The sequence below is a fragment of the Alexandromys fortis genome, unplaced genomic scaffold (assembly GCF_014885135.2).
Source record: "Alexandromys fortis isolate MF-2015 unplaced genomic scaffold, M_Fortis_MF-2015_v1.1 scaffold_242, whole genome shotgun sequence".
Taxonomy (NCBI): Eukaryota; Metazoa; Chordata; class Mammalia; order Rodentia; family Cricetidae; genus Alexandromys; species Alexandromys fortis.
This window is the reverse complement of record NW_026068123.1, coordinates 672,521-693,564: the sequence shown is the minus strand read 5'-3', so window position 1 is coordinate 693,564 and position 21,044 is coordinate 672,521. Positions and strand designations below refer to the sequence as shown.

Sequence of the window (21,044 nt, the reverse complement as noted above, 5' to 3'; positions counted from 1 at the left end):
GAAGCCTCTAAAACTGCAGGCTCCTCCCATTGGCCACTGGTGTAGGTCCGGTTGCTCCTCAGTGGCTGACTGAGGTGCTGGGGTTTTACTTCCTCTTTTTTTTTTAACCTCCTCTTTTCTGTTTCTTAAGTTTTACATTTATTTATTTATTGTATGTGTGTGTATGCGGGTGTGCATGTGCCATAGTATACATACGTATGGAGGTCAGAGGACAACTTGTAGTGAGCAGTTGCTTCTTTCCACCATGTGGTCAGAGATCAGGCCCTGGTTATCAGGCTTGGTAACAAGCTGGTTTATCCACTGAGACACATTGTGGGCCCCAAGGGCTTTGGGGGGGTTGTTTTGCTTTGTTTTGGTTTTATGTTTGTTTGTTTATATTTTTACATCTTTATGTGTATGGGTGGTGGTCTGCGTGTCTGTCTGTCTGCCATGTGCATGCTCTGCCCTCAGAGGTGAGAGGAGGGCATAGGATCTTCTGGGACTTACTACAAAAGCTGTTGCTGTTTCATGGGTGCTGGGACTTGAACTTCTGAAAGAGCAGGCTGTGCTTCTAACTACCTATCTCTTCAACCTCCTTTTTCTGTTCTTAAAATTATTTCACTTATTGCTATAATTGGATTTATCCCTGTTCCTGTCTCTGCATCTGTGAGCTTGGTGATCCCTGCCTCAAAGACGTTCAGGGAGCCAGGCTGCACAGTGCTCCCTGGAGAGCCCAGTTGCGTGACCAGACCAGCTTTTCTATGTAGCTCATCAAACTGTCAGGGATTGTGCCCCCCAGGGTGAGGCACCCCAGTGTTGAGTTTCTGTGTTTTAGCTCCAGCACTCTAAAAAAAGTAACCTGACAGATGGGCAGACCAGGAGTATGTGTGTGGTTTTCCAGGGGCCTGTCATGGAGAGGCCATTGCAGAGGAGCCCTGGGCCTAACTGACAAGATGTATACTAAGAGCTTCTTCCCCTCGCTGGGAAGGACCGTGCACTCAAGCCTACTATAAACCAGTCCTGTGGCAGGGCCACAGCAACAACAGTGAAAAGGAGCCCTGTGTGTGCTGAAGATAAAACAAACTGGAATCCAAGGCCCTCAGCATCGCAGGTAGCAGCCATCTGTGAGAAGCAGACCACTTTGTAGACAAGCCTTCTGTAAAGACCAGATGGCATCTTTTCTTTATTTTAGGAATAAAGAAAACAAAAAACGGAGAATAGTGCCACTTGAAAAAGAAGCAAGGAGAAAGGCTCAGTTCAGCTGAGGACATCCCTCCCAGCCCAGGGCTCTCAATTCTGGGGCTACATTTCCCACCTCCTTCCTTCCAGAATCTTCCGTGGTGGACAGTGGCACAGATGGTGGTACTCACCTCGGGTGATCTGTTCCCACTGCTGCTGGCCCAAGCCCAGCCTAACCAATGTGCAGACTACTGTACATATCACAGCCTGCTGAACAGCTAGTCTGAACACTGGGATGGCAGGGATGGCAGTTCAGTGCAGGACAGGAGCCTTCACGTCTTCCGGGGTCCTCCATTCATCCTTGCACCTGGGCTCTTCTGACGTGGCAAGGCCAGGGTGACTGGCTCAGATCTAGAGAAAGTTGGGGTTTTCAGGAAATCTGAAGGCAGGCTGGAGGAGGGCTGGAGTCAATAGCCAACCCCACAGAAGGCGGTCCCTGTGCAGTTATGCAGTCTGAGCAGGCGCATGCTTTTGCATGTGCATGTGAGTGAGATGGCAGCCTCTTGATCCTGGGCGGATCATATATAAACAGTTCCAGATGTGGCGGCCTGGATGTCTGTGACTCAGTTACTTAGCCCTGGCCTGCTGGTGGGAGACTTCCTGCCTCATGACATCATAGGGTGCAGGCCACAGAGTTCCTCTGGGCCCTTACCCCTCAGGAAACAGGAGCCCCTTCAGAGGTCCTCAAATTCCCAACTTCGTGTCTTATAACCAGGCAGACTTCAAGGCTGCCCTCCCTGTTTGAGGCTCCCAGCATGTAGTGCATATGTTGGGTGTTCCACCCTACACTGCCCCAGCTGTGCTAGACCCCTGGCTGTGCTCCAGTCAAGCCGTCAGAGCTGCTGAGGCTGACTGGGAGTCAGTCCAGAGCAGCAACAGGAAACCTGGACCCAGAACCGTACTACCCTTCCCATGGTGAGACTCAGCAGTCCTTGGACAGGTGGGGAAGAGGGGCACAGAGAGGAGCAGCAGTTTGTCCTGAGGCACACAGCCTGGAAAGGCAGAGTGGAGTTTAACACAGGTACTCATAGTGTTCAACTGGTCCCTACCCTTCCCTTTCAGCACTGTAGCCGCTGACAGATTCAGAGGTGGTATTCCAAAATTCTTTTGGGGTTTTATGGTAGCGCAGAAACATGAGAAAGAGTCACGAAAGATGGCTAGGTTGAGCCTGGGGGGCTAACTATGTGGAGAAGAATAACACTGCAGCATGGGGAACCGAGATCACACCCCACCCAGCTCTGTAGTGGATGGCTGGGGTTTGCTGGCTGACATCCTAGCTCCTGGTTTAGTATAATATTGTCTCAAGAAAGTAGCCATTTTCTCGCTTCTCCCCCATCATGTGCATATACCACACACACAGAAGATGTCCAGGTGAAGGCCTAAGGCTAGGGCTCAGTTGTTAGAGCTTTGCCTAGTGTGCACAGGGGCTGGTTCATCCTAATACTGCATGACCTGGGAGTGAGGTGGTTTGGGAGGCAGAGGCAGGAGGATCAGGAATTCAAGGTCATCCTCAGCTGTATAGCAAGTTGGAGGCTAGCCTAGGCTATGTTGAGACTTTGTTTTTGTTTCGTTTTAAGTCTAAATAGTGCAGAAAGTCCCCACAGAGAGCTGACTTTATCTGCAGCCTTACCTAGATCCCCTGCACTGTGTCCCTGGACAGCCAGCCTCTTACTCTGAGCAGACGGAAAAGGAAGAGTTCTGTGAGCGGATTGAAGAGGCTTTGACTTTGGCCACTGCTGTCAGTCACGTGACTGGGAGTTGTAAAGAAGCTGGCTGGCTCAGACCTATCATGGCTGCTACTTGGGAGGCTGAGACAGGTGGATTGGAACTTAAAGAGGTTCTGGGTAACTTAATGAGCCCTGTCTGAAATGAGAAGAAGAGGGCTGCCTGAGTGGCCCAGCAGTAGAATGCTTACCTATGAGTGCATTCCTGGGTTCCATCGCCAGAAATTAAAAAAAAAAAAAAAAAGGCTTGGGTTGGCTTCAGTGGTAGTGCTTGCCTGGCATGCACGAAAGCCTGGGCTTGATTCCAAGCATAGAGTAAAGAAAGAGAGACAGTGACTCACAAAGCCAGTGATACTTCTATGGCATTGGTGCCCCGGCACCAGCTTCCCAGGTATGCCGCCTGAGGTGGCCTCTTGGTGCTTCAGACTCCTTCCCTGTGAGTGGGATTGTCACCATAACTCAGTGGTGTGAACCAGATTCTGTCAAGAAGTGGGGAGGACCACCTGGGATTGGAGTTAGGGCTGAGCAGTTTGAGCACCCACTGCTTGTGTTCTCTAGATGGGGAACAGAATTGACAGGCATCCGTCTAGGAGCTGCTGGGAGACCTTAAGAAGGCAAGGAGGAGGCCATGTAGGGTGTTAGGACAGAAACATCCTGGACAGAGGCCTTGGACATATATGAGACCTGGAATTTTGAGGAACATTCAAGTGAGCAAGGGGATGGCAGTTCTCATCACACCAAGTCAGGTGTTGGAAGTAGCTTTCAGGTGATTGAAGGCTCTGCCCTGTCAGCCCAGGTGAGGCTTCTACCCTCTCTCCTCAGGAGAAAGAGAAGAAGTACATGCTGCCACTGGACAACCTAAAAATCCGGGATGTGGAGAAGGGCTTCATGTCCAACAAGCACGTGTTTGCCATCTTCAACACGGAGCAGAGGTGAGGAGCCTGCAGGGGTGGGGTCCCAGGAGATCTTAGTGGCAACCTTGTGCACAGGTTTCCAGAGTCCTGTCCTGGGGGTAGTTTTGTGTGGTGAGGTGAGGGCAGAGCACCATGAATACAGACGATTGAAACGGATGAAGTAAGTGTGAGGACCAGTCCAACCCTCCCACACACTCACAGGGAGAAGACTGGTACAGTCCTGGGGGGAGAAACAGGAGGGCCCCTGGGGGTCTCTAGCCCGTCTAGCCAGGTCTGTAAATGTCAGGCCAGTGAAACAGACCATGTCTCAAAGAGGGAAGGTGCATAGAAAGTGAGGAAGGCACCATGCTGATTCTAGCCTCTACCTGCACATGGATCTCTTGAGTTCGAGGCTAGCCTGGTCTACAGATAGAATTTCAGGACAGCCAGGGCTCCAGAGAAACCCTGTCTTGAAAATCCGGGGTGGGGTGGGGGACAAAAGTGAGGCAGTCTGGACAGCAGGAGCCGGAGACATCCCCGTCAGAAACAGCTTACTCATTCCCTTTCCCTTGCTGGTGGCCCAGGCTTTTCCCCCTGCCTAGGGATTGCATGGTGTCGTGTGCCACTCTACTGAGTTTGAGTCTCCTCACAACAGTGAGCTTGTGCTCCACAGGCAGACCTGTGTCAAGTTGATAATACAGAGACAAAATAACTGAGCTCAAATACCAGGTTGGAATGACAGGCATGGTGGCACACAGGAGCCTGAGGCAGGACGTTCTAAGTGTGAGGCTGGCGTTGGCTGTGTAGCAAGCCCTGCCCTATAAATAAGTGACAAGCTGTCAACACTTCTGCCATATTCACTTGCTCTGATGATAGTGTGTGTGTGTTTGTGGTACTTGGTGCGCTAAAGTATACATGTACACACACCCAGAAGCCCTATAACAAACTGGGGACGGTACCCTTATGCCTAGGTCCCATAGGGCCCAGACCCCTGCTTTTAGTGGTCAGCCAAGTCCCTTTCTACCGCCTACTCCAGGAATGTCTACAAGGACCTACGACAAATCGAACTGGCTTGTGACTCCCAGGAAGACGTGGACAGCTGGAAGGCTTCGTTCCTGCGAGCTGGGGTCTACCCAGAGAAGGACCAGGTAAGGAGCTAAGTTCCCTGCATAGATGACATACCAGAGGCTGCCTGGGAGAAGGGACTAGTCATTTCTAGGCCACAAGTGTCAGTGGTAAAAATTTTCTTTGCTGGGCTGGAGAGATGGCTCAGTGGTTAAGAGCATTGAGCATTGCCTGCTCTTCCAAAGGTCCTGAGTTCAATTCCCAGCAACCACATGGTGGCTCACAGCCATCTGTAATGGGGTCTGGTGCCCTCTTCTGGCCTTCAGGCATACACACAGATAGACTATTGTATACATAATAAATAAATATTTTTTAAAAAAAATTTTCTTTGCTGTGGTAAAAATACCCGCCAGAGTCTATGGAAATGGCTTAGACGTTTGCACTACAAGCATAAGGACCTGCGGTCAATCCCTCGAACTCACATAAACAACAACCAAGTGTGGTGGTGCGTGCTTGCAGTCCTGGTGCTGGGGAGGCAGGGAGAGGCGGACTCGCCACATCAGTACCCCTGGTCCTGGTGAGAGACTTGTCTCAAAAAGTAACTCTGGTTCTTCCCAGTGAGTTTATCTATCCTGGCAGTGATCGAGGTTCAGAGGCAGGAAAGGGGAAGATGTGACAGGGCTAGGTGTCTCCAGGGATGCAGCCTCCAGCTAAGCCACACTTCCTGAAGGTTCAAGAGCTTCACAAATGCAGTGCTGTTATAGAAATATGGCTCAGCAGATAAAAGACTGGCCACTCTTCGAGAGGACCCGTTCAGTTCTCAGCACCCACATTACAGCTTACAGCTGTCTGTAACTCCATTTCCAGGGGATCTGACACCCTCTTCTGGCCTCTGTGGTCACTGCACACATATGCCATATACACGTATCAACATTGATGTACACATAAATGAAAATAAGTCTTAAAAATTACAGCAGCCCCTGGAACCCAAGGTACCAACACCTGAACCCTAGCATCCCGTAGTAAAACCATAACTCAGAACACATAGCTGACACCCACTGGAGCAAGCAAGGCAGAGTGTGCATATTTTGTCATTAGAGTCCAGAAGGTTCTCTAGCAGAATCCATGGCCTGAAAGGCAGGTGGACTTGGTACTCATCTTGTCTTATTTCCTCCTTTCCTTGGGGTGAAGTCACTACAGAATCCTGGTGTGTATCCCCATCCCCTGGGAAGAGTCCAGCCTGACTTTCAGTATACCCCAGCACAGACCAACTGTTCTAACAGCACTGTCAGGAACCCACTTGAGAGGGGTTGGCTGTCAGCAGGGTAGGCACATAGTTCCAAGAGCATGTAGTTCTTAGCTACGGCTGCTCGGCCTGCTCGGCTGTGCTCACCTTCTCTGTGTCCCGTGCAGGCGGAGAATGAGGATGGAGCACAAGAGAACACCTTCTCCATGGACCCGCAGCTTGAACGGCAGGTAGAGACCATCCGGAACCTGGTGGACTCCTATGTGGCCATCATCAACAAGTCCATCCGTGACCTCATGCCAAAGACCATCATGCACCTCATGATCAACAATGTAAGTGGGAAGTTCTAAATTAGCCAAGGTCTTAGCTTAGGCTTGGTGGGCTGGACATCCAGCCGCAGCACCACAGAAACAGGCATTTTGTAGTACACCTGTCAGCCCAGCACCGGAGTGTAGAGGCCGGAGGATCAGAAGTTCACCTTCATCCTCATCTACATAGACACTTTGAGGGGATCCTTGATTATTTAAGACCCTGTCTCTAAAACCAAAACCAAGGCAAGCAAGGTGGCTCAGAAGATAAAGGCACTTGCCCTGGAACTTTCCAGTCCACAAAGCTGTCCTCTGACATGCACACCATGACGCACACATACACACACACACACACCAGACTAATAAATAAATAAGTAAATAAAATTAATTTAAGAACAAATTAGGAGCTGGAGAGACGACAGTTAAGAGCACTGGCTGCTCTTTCAAAGGTCCTAAGTTCAATTCCCTACAACCACATGGTGGCTCACAGCCATCTATAATGAGATCTGATTTTCCTCTGGTGTGCATGAAGACAGCACTCATATACGTGAAATACATGAATAAATAAATCTTTAAAGAAAACAACAAAATATTTCAAAATAAGTCCTTCAAAGTTAGAACAAGTTAGTTTGTTTAGGTGGCTTTTTGTTTTTGTTGTTGGGTTTTCTGTTGTTGGTTAGTTGCTTTTTGTAAGGTTGGGGATTGAACCCAAAGCATGGTGCATGTTAGGCAAGCTTTGGATTATTGAGCTGCACCTCTACTCCGCCATTAGGGGAATCTAGGCAGGGGCTCTACAGCTGAGCCACACCCCTACTTCTCACTGGAAGGTTGATTTTAGGCAGAGTTTCTATGGCTAAACCTTAGCCTGTGATGGATGTTTTTCTAATCACATTAGGCTTCTGAGCTCTTGGCTAGTGTAAGGGTCTGATCTCTCCCACCATTGTCCTCAGACAAAGGCCTTCATCCACCATGAGCTGCTGGCCTACCTGTACTCATCAGCAGACCAGAGTAGCCTCATGGAAGAGTCAGCAGAGCAGGCTCAGCGTCGGGACGACATGCTGCGCATGTACCATGCGCTCAAGGAAGCACTCAACATCATTGGGGACATCAGTACCAGCACCGTATCCACGCCTGTACCCCCACCTGTTGATGACACGTGGCTCCAGAACACCAGTGGACACAGGTCTGGAGAGCAGTTTGTCCCCCGTTGTGCCCATACAAGCTCCACCCTTCTGTTCCTCGGTCCTATCAGGAGATAGGTCACAGCTGAATGAGACAACACACAGGCCTGAGAACCTGTCCTGCCTAAAGCCACTAGGGGAGCCATGGCCTCCAAAGGCCAATCTGAGCCACATCGTTGGAGGAAAACATCCTAAGTCTCCACAGCCCAGGGGACAGCTACCACAGAGGTCGTTCTCCTAGACATAGCGAAGGGCACAGGGGAAGATTAAGGCAAACAGAGCCCTCTAGCCCATAGAACCTAGGATTCCATAGCCTCAATATGGGAAGCATGGGCCAGAGAGACATCTAAGCAGCCACAGTCAAGGGAATGTCAGAGCATTGGACCTACTGAAACTTCAGGACGCTGGATCCTGAAGAGGACCAGAGCCCAGACCTGGGAAGACTGAGGTCTCTAGGACCAGTGGGGAACAGGGCAGACAGGTACCTCACAGATAGAGGCTCTGGAAGGGTCTTGGGCTGTACAGCAGTCTGGACACACCTCCCTCAGAGCTGTCCTGTCAGGACACAGCAACCCTAGTAACCTGGAATGCTGTAGCTCAGGCTGGTGGCTCCCGGGGCTCTGCCCTCGTTGCATTCGCTTACAGGGGGTGTTCACAGTATGATTCCTCCAGCTTACAGCCTCTCCCTCCTCCACAGCCCCACTCCACAGCGCCGACCTGTGTCCAGCGTGCACCCACCGGGCCGGCCTCCTGCCGTGCGGGGTCCCACACCAGGGCCTCCCCTGATTCCTGTGCCTGTGGGGCCTGCAGCCTCCTTCTCAGCCCCCCCCATCCCATCCCGGCCTGGACCACAGAATGCGTTTGCCAACAATGACCCTTTCTCAGCGCCACCTCAGATACCATCTCGGCCAGCACGGATTCCCCCTGGTATCCCTCCAGGAGTGCCCAGGTAAGGCCCACAGCCTGCATCCTGGGGTTCCTTTGTTGACTCTGACTGCCTCCATTCTGATGACTTCCAGTGTAGCCCCAACAAGACATCGAGTAGTGCAGGCATTGCTGCTTGTGTGCTGAGAAACTGAGCCCTAGAGGGGCCATTCCCACTTAGCCAGTGCCATAGGACAATGGATCAGCTGACCTCAGGGCTCCTGGCCTGTCCTCTAAGCAGCAGGTTTCATGTCCCCCTAACCCTAGGTTATCACTAATACCTGGTCAGCTAGGTTCCGGTCTCCATTTCTGAGGTCCGAGGAGGGCAGGGAAGTGGGCAAGATGACACATCTGGTAAAAGTGCTTGCTACCAAGCCTTGTGACCTGAGTTCAGTCCCCAGACCCCTCTTGGTGAAGGAAAGACCAGCTCCTCCTAAGGCCCAGAACTTGCCTGTGCTACCCAAGCCAGCTAGTGACATGGAGATACCAGGAAAATACCTGTAATACTCCTCCTGGCGCCCCAACTTTGGGAGCACCTGGGGTGGGCTGGATGGGTGGGGTCCTCATCCTCACCCTGCGTCTGGCCTCACTGCCCTCCACCTCCCCATGTCTTACTCTCTTTGCAGCAGAAGAGCACCCGCTGCGCCCAGTCGGCCTACCATTATCCGCCCGGCCGAGCCGTCCCTGCTTGACTAGGCTGCAGGGGGCAGTGTTCTGGGGGGTCCTCGTGCACCCACAGTGCAGGAGAGCTTTGGTTTGGGCCCCACTACTGCCCCCCTCCCATGGTGGGACCAGGCTCCTGTGGGCAACCCCTACCCTTTCCTCCCTAGCCTGGTGGACATGACAATGAGGGGGTGGGTGGGGTCCCAGACAACAGGACATGGGGGCTTTGTACTTTGGGTTGAGGAGAACTGTCTGGTTGGCAGTAGGAACTGCATCCTTGGGACCATCTGGAAAGAAAGATCCAGGCTGGTGTAGGGGAATTCTACCAGGGGCTTCTCTACAGGCTGTAAGCCTTTGTTCTTTCTTGGGGTACAGCAACTGTCCAACTTTTCCTAAGGGCTCTTCATCAGGAGTGAGCCAGACCCAACAGACCCAGTGCTGGCCACCTACCTGGCTCAAGTTGTATATATATATCTTCTTTGGCCATATTAACCACACAACCTGAACCCAGCCCAGTCTCGATAGCCAGAGGTGCCTTTGTGCCTTCCTCAGGCCTGGAGCACCTCAGCTCTGGCCTGCCTCACTCTCCTCAGCCCCCGTGTGGTTTGGGCTGTGTGAACTGGGGAAACATCGGGGGCCTTCTGGTTCCCAGCTGGCCCATCCCCACAGGGTGGGCCTGGTGCCTCTGCAGATCCTGTCCCCACTGCTTGGTTTGACCACTGTTAAGTGCCTGCCTCTGTATATCCTATTAATAAACTAAAATAAAGGGAAGCCCCGCTGGTGGCTATGTGTGTGGGCCTTTTGTGTCTGTCCCAGGCCAGGGGGAGACTGTCCACACTTCCCTCAGTTACATGTGTCTCCTGTCATTTCTTCTCAACACCTCTCTACCACTTCGGGAATAGGACCCCCTCTCCTGGTGCTCATAGGGAACAGAAATTCTAGCCACTACCCCGAACGGCACTGTGGCCAGGTCCACTTCCAGGTCCCCCGTCAGCTCTATAGGGGACATGGTTCAACTTTGCTTTATGATTTTTTTCTTTCGTGCCAGGCGACCACCTCCATCGGCTCCTGCCCGGCCTTTCTTCTGAGCTTCGTGGGAGTGCCCTCCCGCCTTCCTGGCTGCCTGGCTTGAGGCTAGGTCTGTCCCAAGCTGCTGTCCCTGAGCCCAAGTCACCAGGCACTATTAATTTTTCTGACCATAATTTATTGACCCCAGTGCCCAGGACAGATGCCCTTTGTTCCTTGAGTCTTGTAGGTAGACTCTGGTGGGCTGCACCCAGAGAGAAGGAAGGGTTCCTCTTGGAGTTCTGGCATCAGTCCCCCAGCCAGCTGGCTCCCACTGGGCCGAGGAGCCAGGGCTCTTTCCTATCAAATAAAAGTGACTGTCCTGGCAAGAACTCTGCAGGTGTGTCTCCTTCCCAGACCCTAGCAAAGTAGGCTTATCCCCAGGAGCGAGCAGAGACATTACGGGTGGGGTGTGTCCAGCTGGGGTAAGGGCCAGGGGCAGCTGCACAGCTTGACCCATCCTGATGGCTGGAAGACTTAAGCTAAGGCACGATATCAGGAGAAACCAGGGCATCTGTGAGCCGTATAGCCCCACACCGCTGCGCCTAACACTTCAGCTTCCGACGAACAGGCACTGGTGCTGAGCTTCCCCATCCAAGGGGTCTGCAATCCACTTGCACTCCCTGCTCACCCAGGAAGGGCTGGATACACGGGGTCCTCTCTGAGTCTGGGGAGGTCTCCACAAGTCACACAGGCCTGATGGCCTCCTCTGTTTGACTCATCCTCCGTGGCCGGGGCTACGTGGGTACAGGACGCTTGTCGTGGAAGAAGCGCTTGAGTGTGCAGACCTGCAGGACGGCCACCAACAGCAGCACAGCCACATTGGCAGCTGACCAGAAGTTGACCCGCTCCAGGTTGTCTTCCTGAAGGTTCCGATCACGTGCCTCAAAGGCTCGTAGCAGAGTCAGCATCTGGATGCTCCGTTCCAGCCGGGTCCTCATCGTCTCTATGGATTCCTGCCAAGTCACAGAGAGGACAGGGTCAGGCTGCCTAAGCCAAATCCTCACTCGTGCCATTCACTGCCTGTGTGACTGTCAGCAAGTTAATTTGCCTCTCTGGTCTTATGTCTCACATCCTCTCCTAGAAACCCAGTATTTTTTGTTTTTTCCATTTTTCCCCATGATGTTTTCTTGTCTGTTTTTAGGTAAGGCCTTTTTTTCTTACAGGTCAGAGGGTGCACATACTGTGCATTCATGTGGAGGTCAGAGGACAGCTTGCAGGGATCAGTTCTCTCCTGCCACTGTGTGGGTCTCAGGTAGTTAGGCTTGGTGGCAGTTGCCTTTGCCTGCCTGCTAAACCATTTCACCAGCCTTTAAAATAGGATCTTTTGTGTCAAAGGCTGGTCTTTATATGCAAGTCAAGGGTGGCCTTGAATTTGTGATCCTCTTGTATCCAAGTGTAACCCATACTGGTGTTATGGAGGGCTGGGTGTAGGAACTTCATGCGTCTTAGGGTATCACTCTACCAACTGAACTGTCCCTAGCCCTTTTGGTTTTGTGAGATGGGTTCTTGCTATAGCCCAGGTTGGTCTTGAACTCACTGGAATGCTGCCTCAACCTCCTGAGTGCTGGGATTACAAGCATGCACCACCACACTCAACTCACCTTGATGTCTTCCATTTTGACATCAAGCATCTCCTCTGGCTCCACAGCCTCAGCCCAACCTTCCACCTCTTCCTCATCCTGGAAACTGTCAAAGATGAGCTCGAAGAACACTAGCTTCTCTGAGATGGTACTGAAGGAATTGTCAAAGCATAGCCTGTAGTCCCCGGCCTCAGTAGGCTCCACCCTGGGCAGACAGATGAGACACAGACATGACCCTGGAGTGACCAGCCAGCTGGTCTGTGGAGCCAGTAGGATGGTAACCCGAGGCCACTGGGGAGCTGCAGGGCTGTAACTGAACCAAGACAGGGCAAGACTTCACTCACGTGTGCACCCCATCAGCCTTTCGAGACTCACTGACCAACAGCACACCCTGAGGGCTCTCCAAGGTGAAGTCCACATCCAGCCCCGCACCTCCAATCACCTGAAGAGCAGGTAAGAGTTGGGGAATGGGCAGGTTTGAACCCAGCCTATCTTCCACAGAAGGACTGGGTTGAACCGAACTGGAAAATACCCATACAACCACTAGGAGCCTATCTTCAAAACAAACTATGTATGTTGGGGGTAGGAGGATCGCCTGTGGGGATCATAGGGCAGCATGCAGGAGTCAGTTCTCAACCTCCACCATAGTTAGGAAACTCGGGACATCGGGTTTAGTTTAGCTACGAGTTCTTTTACCCATTGAGCCATCTCGCTGCCCTAAGGGCCTATCTGAGCACCGACATCCGCACCTGCAAGGTTCCTTCCTGGTCCCTAAAACGTTCCACGCGAGGTCTTTCATCAAGCCACCCCACCACCCCCTTTAGCAGTCCAAGGTGGGTGTCTACCTGGCTGCAAATATATAGTGGTCGCTGACCCTCTAGCCACCAGGGAATTACCCTGAATCCTACCTACCCAAAGAGCTTCCAGCTAGGAACTCCCCTAGCCCAGGAGACCGTAGGCATCCCGGTCACGCCCACTCCACGCCCCTCCTGCTGGCCACACCCCCTTGTCCTACGACGCGTCCCGAGCCCCGGACCTTCTCACCTGGTACTCGGTCTCTAAACTAGCATTGGCCGGCGCGGACTGGTAAAAGCATTGCTTCCTCCCTGCGGGAAGCAGAAATGTAAACTCGCCGTCCTGAATGGGCGGCGGCCCCGCCTCTCCCACTCCTACTGCTGGCAGGAGTAGCCACAGGGCCAGGGCTATGGCCGCGCCGGCCGCCATCATCCGTATCACGTTCTACGCTACTCACAGGATGCGGGTCCTTTAAGCACTGGTCCCGCCCACCTCTCATTTCGGCAAAGGTCATTGGCTGGAGCCTACGTTTGGCCCCAAACCCGCGGAATGCTGTGTGAAGGGTCCCAAAGAGGGGAGCTGCCCGGACGAATGCCTAATCTGTTAGAAAGCACACTAACGCTGACTAGAATTTTGTGAAACTTCTCCGTATCTGTTATTAACCACGGGAGTTGGGGATGGGGGAAATGACAGGCCTGAAATGATGAAGCAATTTTTCAGGCAAAAATTAAGATGACTAAACGGGGAGGTTTGCGGGTCCTCTGTGGCACCGCCTGCCGTCCTCCCTACTCCAGTGCAAGTCTCGTGTCGCCTATTGATCAGGCTGGTGTAGGCGAAACCCGTCAGTGGTGGGTCCTGGGTTGGATCCCGATCGGGATGTGTCCATCAAAGCTCTGCGGCGACCGGCCGGGTGCTGGCGGTACTCCGATGTTAGCTTCTGGCGAGCTTGTTCCTTGAGCATGGCCTCCCCAGACTCAACGCCAGCTCTGCTTCCTCTTTATACCTTACATCATCGCTTTAGAAGGATTTTGGTCTCCTTAAGTTGGGGGTGCTTGTTAGGTGGTGAGCGCAGAACACGCCCTCACTCTATCCAATTAGTCTCAAACCTTTGGGCCTAGAGGTCCTAGTGAGTTCGTGCTGACATAAGCCTCAACTCTAGCATTTGGGAAACTGAGGCAGGAGTTCTGAGGAGTTTGAATTGGAGGTCATCCTCCCTCGTGTGCATGGATAGTTCCAGACTAGCACGCTTTACGAAGGATCTATTTGGCCTCGAGATACTCAGAGGATAAAGGTCCTCGCTGCTAAACCTGATTACCTCAGTTCAATCCCTAGGACCCACGTGGTGGAAGGATAGAACTGACTCTCACAAGTTAGTTGTCCTCTGACTTCCATGTACACACATCACACACACTCACACATACACACGCACGTGCGCACCACTGTGTTGGTTAGTTTTTATCCACTTGACACAAATCTGGCAAAAGGGATTCTCACAGGAAGAATTGCCTTGCGGGCATTTTCTTCATTGCTACCTGAAGCCGGAAGGCCTAGCCCACTATGCAGGTGGTATACCAACCCTAGGCAGGTGGGTATTGGCTGTTTAGGTTTAAGTAATTTGACCAAGCGGTGGTGGTGCACGCCTTTAATCCCAGCACTCAGGAGGCAGAGGCAGGCGGATCTCTGTGAGTTCGAGGCCAGCTTGGTCTACAAGAGCTAGTTCCAGGACAGGTTCCAAAGCTACAAAGAAACCCTGTCTCAAAAAAAAAAAAAAAATCTTTAAAAATTTGAAATTAAACTAAATTCTACACAACTGGAAACACTGTCTCAAATAAAATGCTCTAAAATAGCACACCTTCCTGCCCCCCCACACACATGTGCAGCTGCAAACCAAATTTGAAATTAAATTAAATGCACAAGAAATTAACAGAATGAGATACTAAAAACTTAGCCCGGTTGTCGTGGTGCACACCTTTTATTCTATCATACAGGAGACAGACAGGTGGACCAGTGTAGAAAGGTAAACAGCCCTACTACAAACCCATCGATCTACACTGGTGATTTCTGCCTGCGAGATAAGCTGGCGTAATCATAGCACAAAACTTGTGGGTGTAACTAACTACTTTATGGTTGGATTTAAGACCAGTTCCAAGAGATGAAGCCCACACTCAGATGACCTAGAACTTGCAAGTAGATAGGCCATGGGCCTAGTAGAAAGCCAAATACTACTGTTCTGCTAAAAAGAATGTAGCAACAAAGCAGCTCCTAATTACATCCTTCTGTACCCATAGATCACTCAGTTACGCCATCAGCAGAGACGCTTCCTGCTACAGAAGATGGGAACAAGTACAGAGACCCAGAGTGGGCAATGTGCAGAGAATAGAGATCGGAAACTCAGTCCTAAACCACTTTCTCCATCACATCCTCAGGGCTTAGGCAAGAGTGTAAGAGCCAGTGAGGAGAGAGGACACCAAGAAAACAAAGTCTAGATACAACAGAGCTGACATGTGAACTCAGCCTGGCAGCACGCACGGGGCCTGCGGCCTGCGCAGGGCAGGTTCAAGCCAGCTGGGATCCTAGCCCTGAGAGGGAAGTAGACTTGAGCACGCCATCCCTAACCCAGAGGCTGTCCCCAAGTGTCAACCACTCAAAGGAAAATAGTTTTCTGTAATGGAGTCTTACTGAATACACAAACCACAAGGGGCAGGCCCCGCCCAGAAGTAGGTAGCCAACACGAAATGAGCTCATTGATATTTTTAGAGATTTTTTTTTTTTTTGCCTCATAATGATTTCTCTGGGCATTTTTTTACCTTACTGGTCTTTAATTTATATATTATGGTTTCTGAGTTTGTGTTTTNGTGTAAGAGCCAGAGAGGAGAGAGGACACCAAGAAAACAAAGTCTAGATACAACAGAGCTGACATGTGAACTCAGCCTGGCAGCACACACGGGACAGGAACCAAAGCTACAGAGAAACCCTGTCTTTGAAAAAAAAAAAAAAAAAAAAAAAAGCAAACAAAGAAAAAACTGAAAAGCAAGAAGGACATGATTGGTATTTGTTTATTTGAGCACAGTGAATGCACATTCATTAAGAACTGAGAAAACCATCGTGAGCGTGGGAAGGGTCCCAGAGGAACCTGCTTTCCTTCACTGCGTTTGCATTCACAGGACGGCTGCCAGGAGTCTCTCTCTGGGGATCCATTTCAGGCAGGCAGGCTTGGTGCAGGTGGCTTTATCTCATTGTCTCAGCAGCCCAATTTCTTTTGTTTGTTTGTTTGTTTGTTTGTTTTGAGACAGGGTTTCTCTGTAGCTTTGGAGCCTGTCCTGGGATTAGCTCTTGTAGACCAGCCTGGCCTGGTCTGCCTGCCTCTGCCTCCTGAGCGCTGGGCTTGGATTATACCACTGTGATTTCCCCCTCCCCACTGTGACTCCCCCTCCCCACTGTGACTCTGGAATTAACTAAAACCCAAACATCTGGGTACACCTGTGAGGGATATTTTTGATTAAATCATTTGAGATGGGGAGGTCCACTTTTAATCCAGATCTTTCAAGGTGGGAAGATCCACCTTTAATCTGGGCCACACCTTCTGCTGGCAGCCTCTATAAAGGACGAGGAAGAAGGGAAATTTTCCTCCTTGCCCTTTGGTCCTCACTCTCTTTGGCAAGTCCATTCCTTCACTAGCGTTAGAGCCTACTTCTCTGGGATTCCAGCGTACAATGAAGATCAGCTGAGACATCCAGACTCTTAGACTGAACAATTACTGAATTCTTGGGCCTTTCATTGTTGGACTAGTTGGGCCACAGTTTGTAAACCATTCTAATAAACCCCTCTTGTGTATGTATGTCTCTTTATTCTGTAAGTTCCGTTCCTCTAACACAACAACACAACTGTCACGACAGACTCTTTTTTTTTTTTTTTTTTTTTTTTTTTTGGTTTTTTTGAGACAGGGTTTCTCTGTGGCTTAGGAGCCTGTCTTGGAACTAGATCTTGCAGACCAGGCTGGTCTCGAACTCACAGAGATCCGCCTCCCTCTGCCTCCGGAGTGCTGGGATTAAAGGTGTGCTCCACCACTGCCAGGCTGGAGTCTCCCTTTTCAGTGTTGGGATTCCACCGTGTTTTGAATGAGAATTGTCCCCATAAACTTAGATATTTGGTCCTCAGTTGATGGCTGTGTGGGAAGCATTAGGGTGTCAGCCTTTTTTAGGAGGTATGTCACTGGGGGGTGGGCTCTGAGGTTTTAAAACCCTCACACCATTCCCACTGTCTCTCTCTGCCTTCTGCTTGTGCTCTTGGCTGTTCCTGTCTCCATGCCCCCGCTTTCTTTTCTAGGTTCCCTTGGGTGTGGTATTTTATCACAGTGATTAAAAAGGAAGACAGACAGGGTACCAGGGAGTGGGCTATTGCTGTGAAGGACAGTTCTATTTTGTTTTGATGTTTTGAGCACTGTGGAAGACTTTGGGAATTTGGAATTTTTTTTAAAAAGCATTTGAATGCTGCAAGGAGATCTTAATGAACTATCCTAGCAAGGGCTTGGAAGACAGCAGTGCTGAGGGATGTGTGGTCTGTGGAGACCCAGCTCAAGAGGCTTCAGAGGGAAACAGTATTGGCAATTAAACCAGTGACCATTCTGGTGATATTCTGGCAAAAAAAAAAAAAAAAAAAAAAAGTGACTGCTTTATATCTTTATCCTAAGAACTTGCCTGAAACTAAATTGAGACGTAATGGATTAACTCCTTTGGTGGCAGGAATTTCGAGCCAGCCTAGTATTGGTTCCACACATGACTATTGGCAATCACTCTTGTTCAGGTCTATGATGAAGAGCTAAGGGGCAGGAAGGAGATTAGGAGATAGATGTGCAGTTTGGGGAGAAGACCACAGCCAAGGTTTGCGCTGAATGAGACAAGGAGATTAAGGTGAGAGAGGCCTGCTCTGCAGTGGAATCAGGGAAGGATGCCCCTCAGGACAAGATCCCAGCAGCTAAATTCCCAGCTTGTGAAGAGGAAAGGCCTGAAAGAATTTCTGCTCCTAGGAAGCAAAGACAAAGGAAGTTCTCTGCAAATGGGATTCCAGGGTGCAGGCTCAGTCCCTGTAGGCAGCTCAGCCTGCCATTCACACTTCTGTGGCCAAGGAGTCCAGAAAGGGGCTCTGGTGGAGGCTCTGCACAGGTGAGGCGAGTTGTGGCAGGGACACTCCTGCACAGGTGGTTTGAGGCCAGCCTTGGGGGGCCCTCACAGGAAGCCATGCTCACTCAGGAGTCATCAGGGAACTAGCCAGCCTTGGGGGCCTCACAGGAAGCCATGCTCACTCAGGAGTCATTAGGGAACTAGGCATAAAAACCACTTCCACAGTAAAAATCAAAACAGAAACTAGCTGGGTAGGGGCGATGCAAACCTTTGATCCCAGCACTAGGGGAGACAGAGGCAAGCGGATCTCTGAGTCTGGCCAACCAGGTCTACAACAACTGGTTCCATCCAGGACAGGCTCCAAAGCTACAGAGAAACCCTGTTTCAAAAAAAACCTAAAGGGGACTGGAGAGATGGCTCAGAGGTTAAGAGCATTGCCTGCTCTTCCAAAGGTCCTGAGTTCAATTCCCAGCAACCACATGGTGGCTCACAACCATCTGTAAATGAGGTCGGGTGTCCTCTTCTGGCCTGCAGGCATACACACAGACAGAATATTGTATACATAATAAATAAATAATAAATTTTTAAAAAAAAAACCTAAAGGGGACTGGAGAGATGGCTCAGAGGTTAAGAGCATTGCCTGCTCTTCCAAAGGTCCTGAGTTCAATTCCCAGCAACCACATGGTGGCTCACAACCATCTGGAATGAGGTCTGGTGCCCTCTTCTGGCCTTCAGGCATACACACAGACAGAATATTGTATGCATAATAAATAAATATTTAAAAAAAACTAAAAAATAAAGATGGAATCACAATGGTGAAAGGAGTTGTACCACTTTTCTGTTTGTGGTAAAACATCAAGACCAAAGCAACAGGTACAAGAAAGGCAGGCGGGTCTCTGAGTTCAGGCCAGTCTGGTGTACAGAGTGAGTTCCAAGAGAACCAAAGTTGTTACACAGAAAACTCTGTCTCAAAATACAAAACCGACCAAACAAAGAAACAAAAAAAGTCTGTTTAGAAGTTTGAACTCAATTCTCTTCTTGGACTCAAGGATCTCTTTTTTTTTTAATTCTGTATACAATATTCTGTCTTTGTGTATGTCTGCAGGCCAGAAGAGGGCGCCAGACCTCACTACAGACGGTTGATGATATACTAGCAGTTTGTTTTGTGTTATACCACACCAGGCTCACAAGTGACGTGAGAGGAAAGTTCTTGGAGCTTCTCCTTTTCTGCCACCCCGTGGAACCCAGGGATCAAACTCAGGTTCTTCTCACTAAGCCAGCTTGCTGGCCCAAACTGATTGTCTCTGTATGTGTACATATACATACTCATGTACATATACATACTCATGCACATAGACATACGTACATATACATACTCACGTACACATACATACTCACGTACATATACACACATACATATACGTACTCGTATACATATACATAATCATGTACATATACATACTCATGTACATATACTTTTTCTTGAGACAGGGTCTCAGATGGTGGCATTTGCCTTTAATCCCAGCACTCAGGAGGCAGAGGCAGGCGGATCTCTGTGAGTTCGAGACCAGCCTGGTCTACAAGAGCTAGTTCCAGGACAGGCTCCAATGTTACAGAGAAACCCTGTCTCTGAAGAAAAAGAGAGAGAGAGAGACAGGGTCTCACAATTTAGCACTACCTGACCTGGAACTCACTATGTAGACCAAGTTGGTTTCAAACTCAGAGATCCATCTATCTCTGCTTCCTTAATGCTGGGATTAGAGGCATGTGCCTCCATGTGCTGCCCAGGTTGACAGTATGTTTTTAATTTATTTTGTGGATAATTTGCCCGCAATGCCCCCAGAGGTTAAAAGAGGGCATTAGATTCCCTAGAACTGGAGTAGTGAGCCAACATGTGGTTGCTGGGAATTGAACGCAGGTCCTTTGGAAGAGCAGGTGGTGCTCCTAATCACCGAGTCCCCAGCCCCCAGGTTAACAGCATTAGCCATCAGATGCTTTATGGTATGGGAAGAGGGCAAACATCAGGAAAATGCCCTGGTCGTCAGGAACCTCTGGTATGTCCAGTGCTTACCCAGGACATGGACATCACAGCTGAGCGCTGTTTCATGTATGAAAGGCTTCCCTATCTTTCTGCATGCTGCCAGTGTCCTTGGTGCACGGGGAGACTGAGCCCAGGTGCTTTACACCCGCTCTTTCCTTACCTTCACTGTCAACTTTTGCCTCAGATGGCTGGGAGTTAATCCTTTGACTTAAAATGTTTCCATGTCGAACTGGAGAGATGGCTCAGAGGGTAAGAACTCTGACTGTTCTTCCAGAAATCCTGAGTTCAATTCCCGGCAACCACAAGGTGGTTCACAACCATCTGTAATGAGATCTGTTGCCTCTTCTGGCATCCAAATATACTTGTAGGCAGAATACTGTACACATAATAAATAAATCTTTCCGTGTCCAAAAAAAATGTTTCACGGGGCTGGTGAGATGGCTCAGCGGTTAAGAGCATTGCCTGCTCTTCCAAAGGTCCTGAGTTCAATTCCCAGCAACCACATGGTGGCTCACAACCATCTGTAAATGAGGTCTGGTGTCCTCTTCTGGCCTGCAGGCATACACACAGACAGAATATTATATACATAATAAATAAATAAATGAATAAATAAATATTTAAAAATGTTTCACATGTGCATACATACATGTGTTGTTATTGTGGTTTTGAGACAGTTTCTTTATGTAATGTTGGCTGGCCTGTAACTCAGAGACCCACCTGCCTCTGCCTCCTGAGTGCTGGAATTAAAGGTGTGCACCAGGCTTGTCCACATTCTCGGGGATACTGTCTGTCATGGTGAGGAGGACACGGTAGCTGGTCACACTGCATCCACAGTCAGCACCAAAGAGATGCATGCTGCTGCTGTTTAGTTCTCGCTTATTTTGCCCAGGATCCCAGCCCGAGGGCATGGTGTCGCTCACATGTAGGGTGAGTCTTTCCATATTGGTTAACCCAGACTCAAATATCCCTCCCAGACATTCCAGAGGTTTGTTCCTTGGCTAGTTCAGATCCTGTCACACAGACAAGACTGACTGTACCCTGAGCACAACAGTCTGCTTGCTCTCCCGACTCCTGTGTGGCTGTGTCCTGGGAGGAATAGCATGGCTACACACAGAGCAGCTATCTTAGTTAAGGTTTCTTTCTTCCTTCCTTCCTTCCTTCCTTCCTTCCTTCCTTTCTTTCTTTCTTTCTTTCTTTCTTTCTTTCTTTTTTTTTTTT

At 50.1% G+C, this 21,044-nt stretch overlaps 2 protein-coding genes across 2 annotated transcripts in view; one reads left to right on the top strand and one right to left on the bottom strand.

Moving 5' to 3' along the window:
* Dnm2 (dynamin 2) overlaps positions 1 to 10,009 on the top strand; it is an 86,180-nt gene extending 76,171 nt beyond the window's left edge. The window contains exons 15-20 of the mRNA XM_050125513.1: positions 3,765 to 3,874; positions 4,872 to 4,983; positions 6,314 to 6,478; positions 7,405 to 7,637; positions 8,333 to 8,584; positions 9,186 to 10,009. Coding sequence (XP_049981470.1) covers positions 3,765 to 3,874; positions 4,872 to 4,983; positions 6,314 to 6,478; positions 7,405 to 7,637; positions 8,333 to 8,584; positions 9,186 to 9,255 — 942 coding nt within the window. The 3' untranslated portion in view covers positions 9,256 to 10,009. The remainder of the gene's footprint in view (positions 1 to 3,764; positions 3,875 to 4,871; positions 4,984 to 6,313; positions 6,479 to 7,404; positions 7,638 to 8,332; positions 8,585 to 9,185) is intronic.
* Positions 10,010 to 10,405: 396 nt separating this feature from the next.
* On the bottom strand, positions 10,406 to 13,122 carry Tmed1 (transmembrane p24 trafficking protein 1). Its single transcript, XM_050125421.1, has 4 exons — positions 12,915 to 13,122; positions 12,215 to 12,312; positions 11,892 to 12,075; positions 10,406 to 11,243 (listed from the first exon to the last, which is right to left on the bottom strand). Exons 1-4 carry the CDS (start codon positions 13,095 to 13,097, stop codon positions 11,025 to 11,027), a joined length of 684 nt encoding a protein of 227 aa, XP_049981378.1. The 5' UTR covers positions 13,098 to 13,122; the 3' UTR covers positions 10,406 to 11,024.
* Positions 13,123 to 21,044: the final 7,922 nt, after the last annotated feature.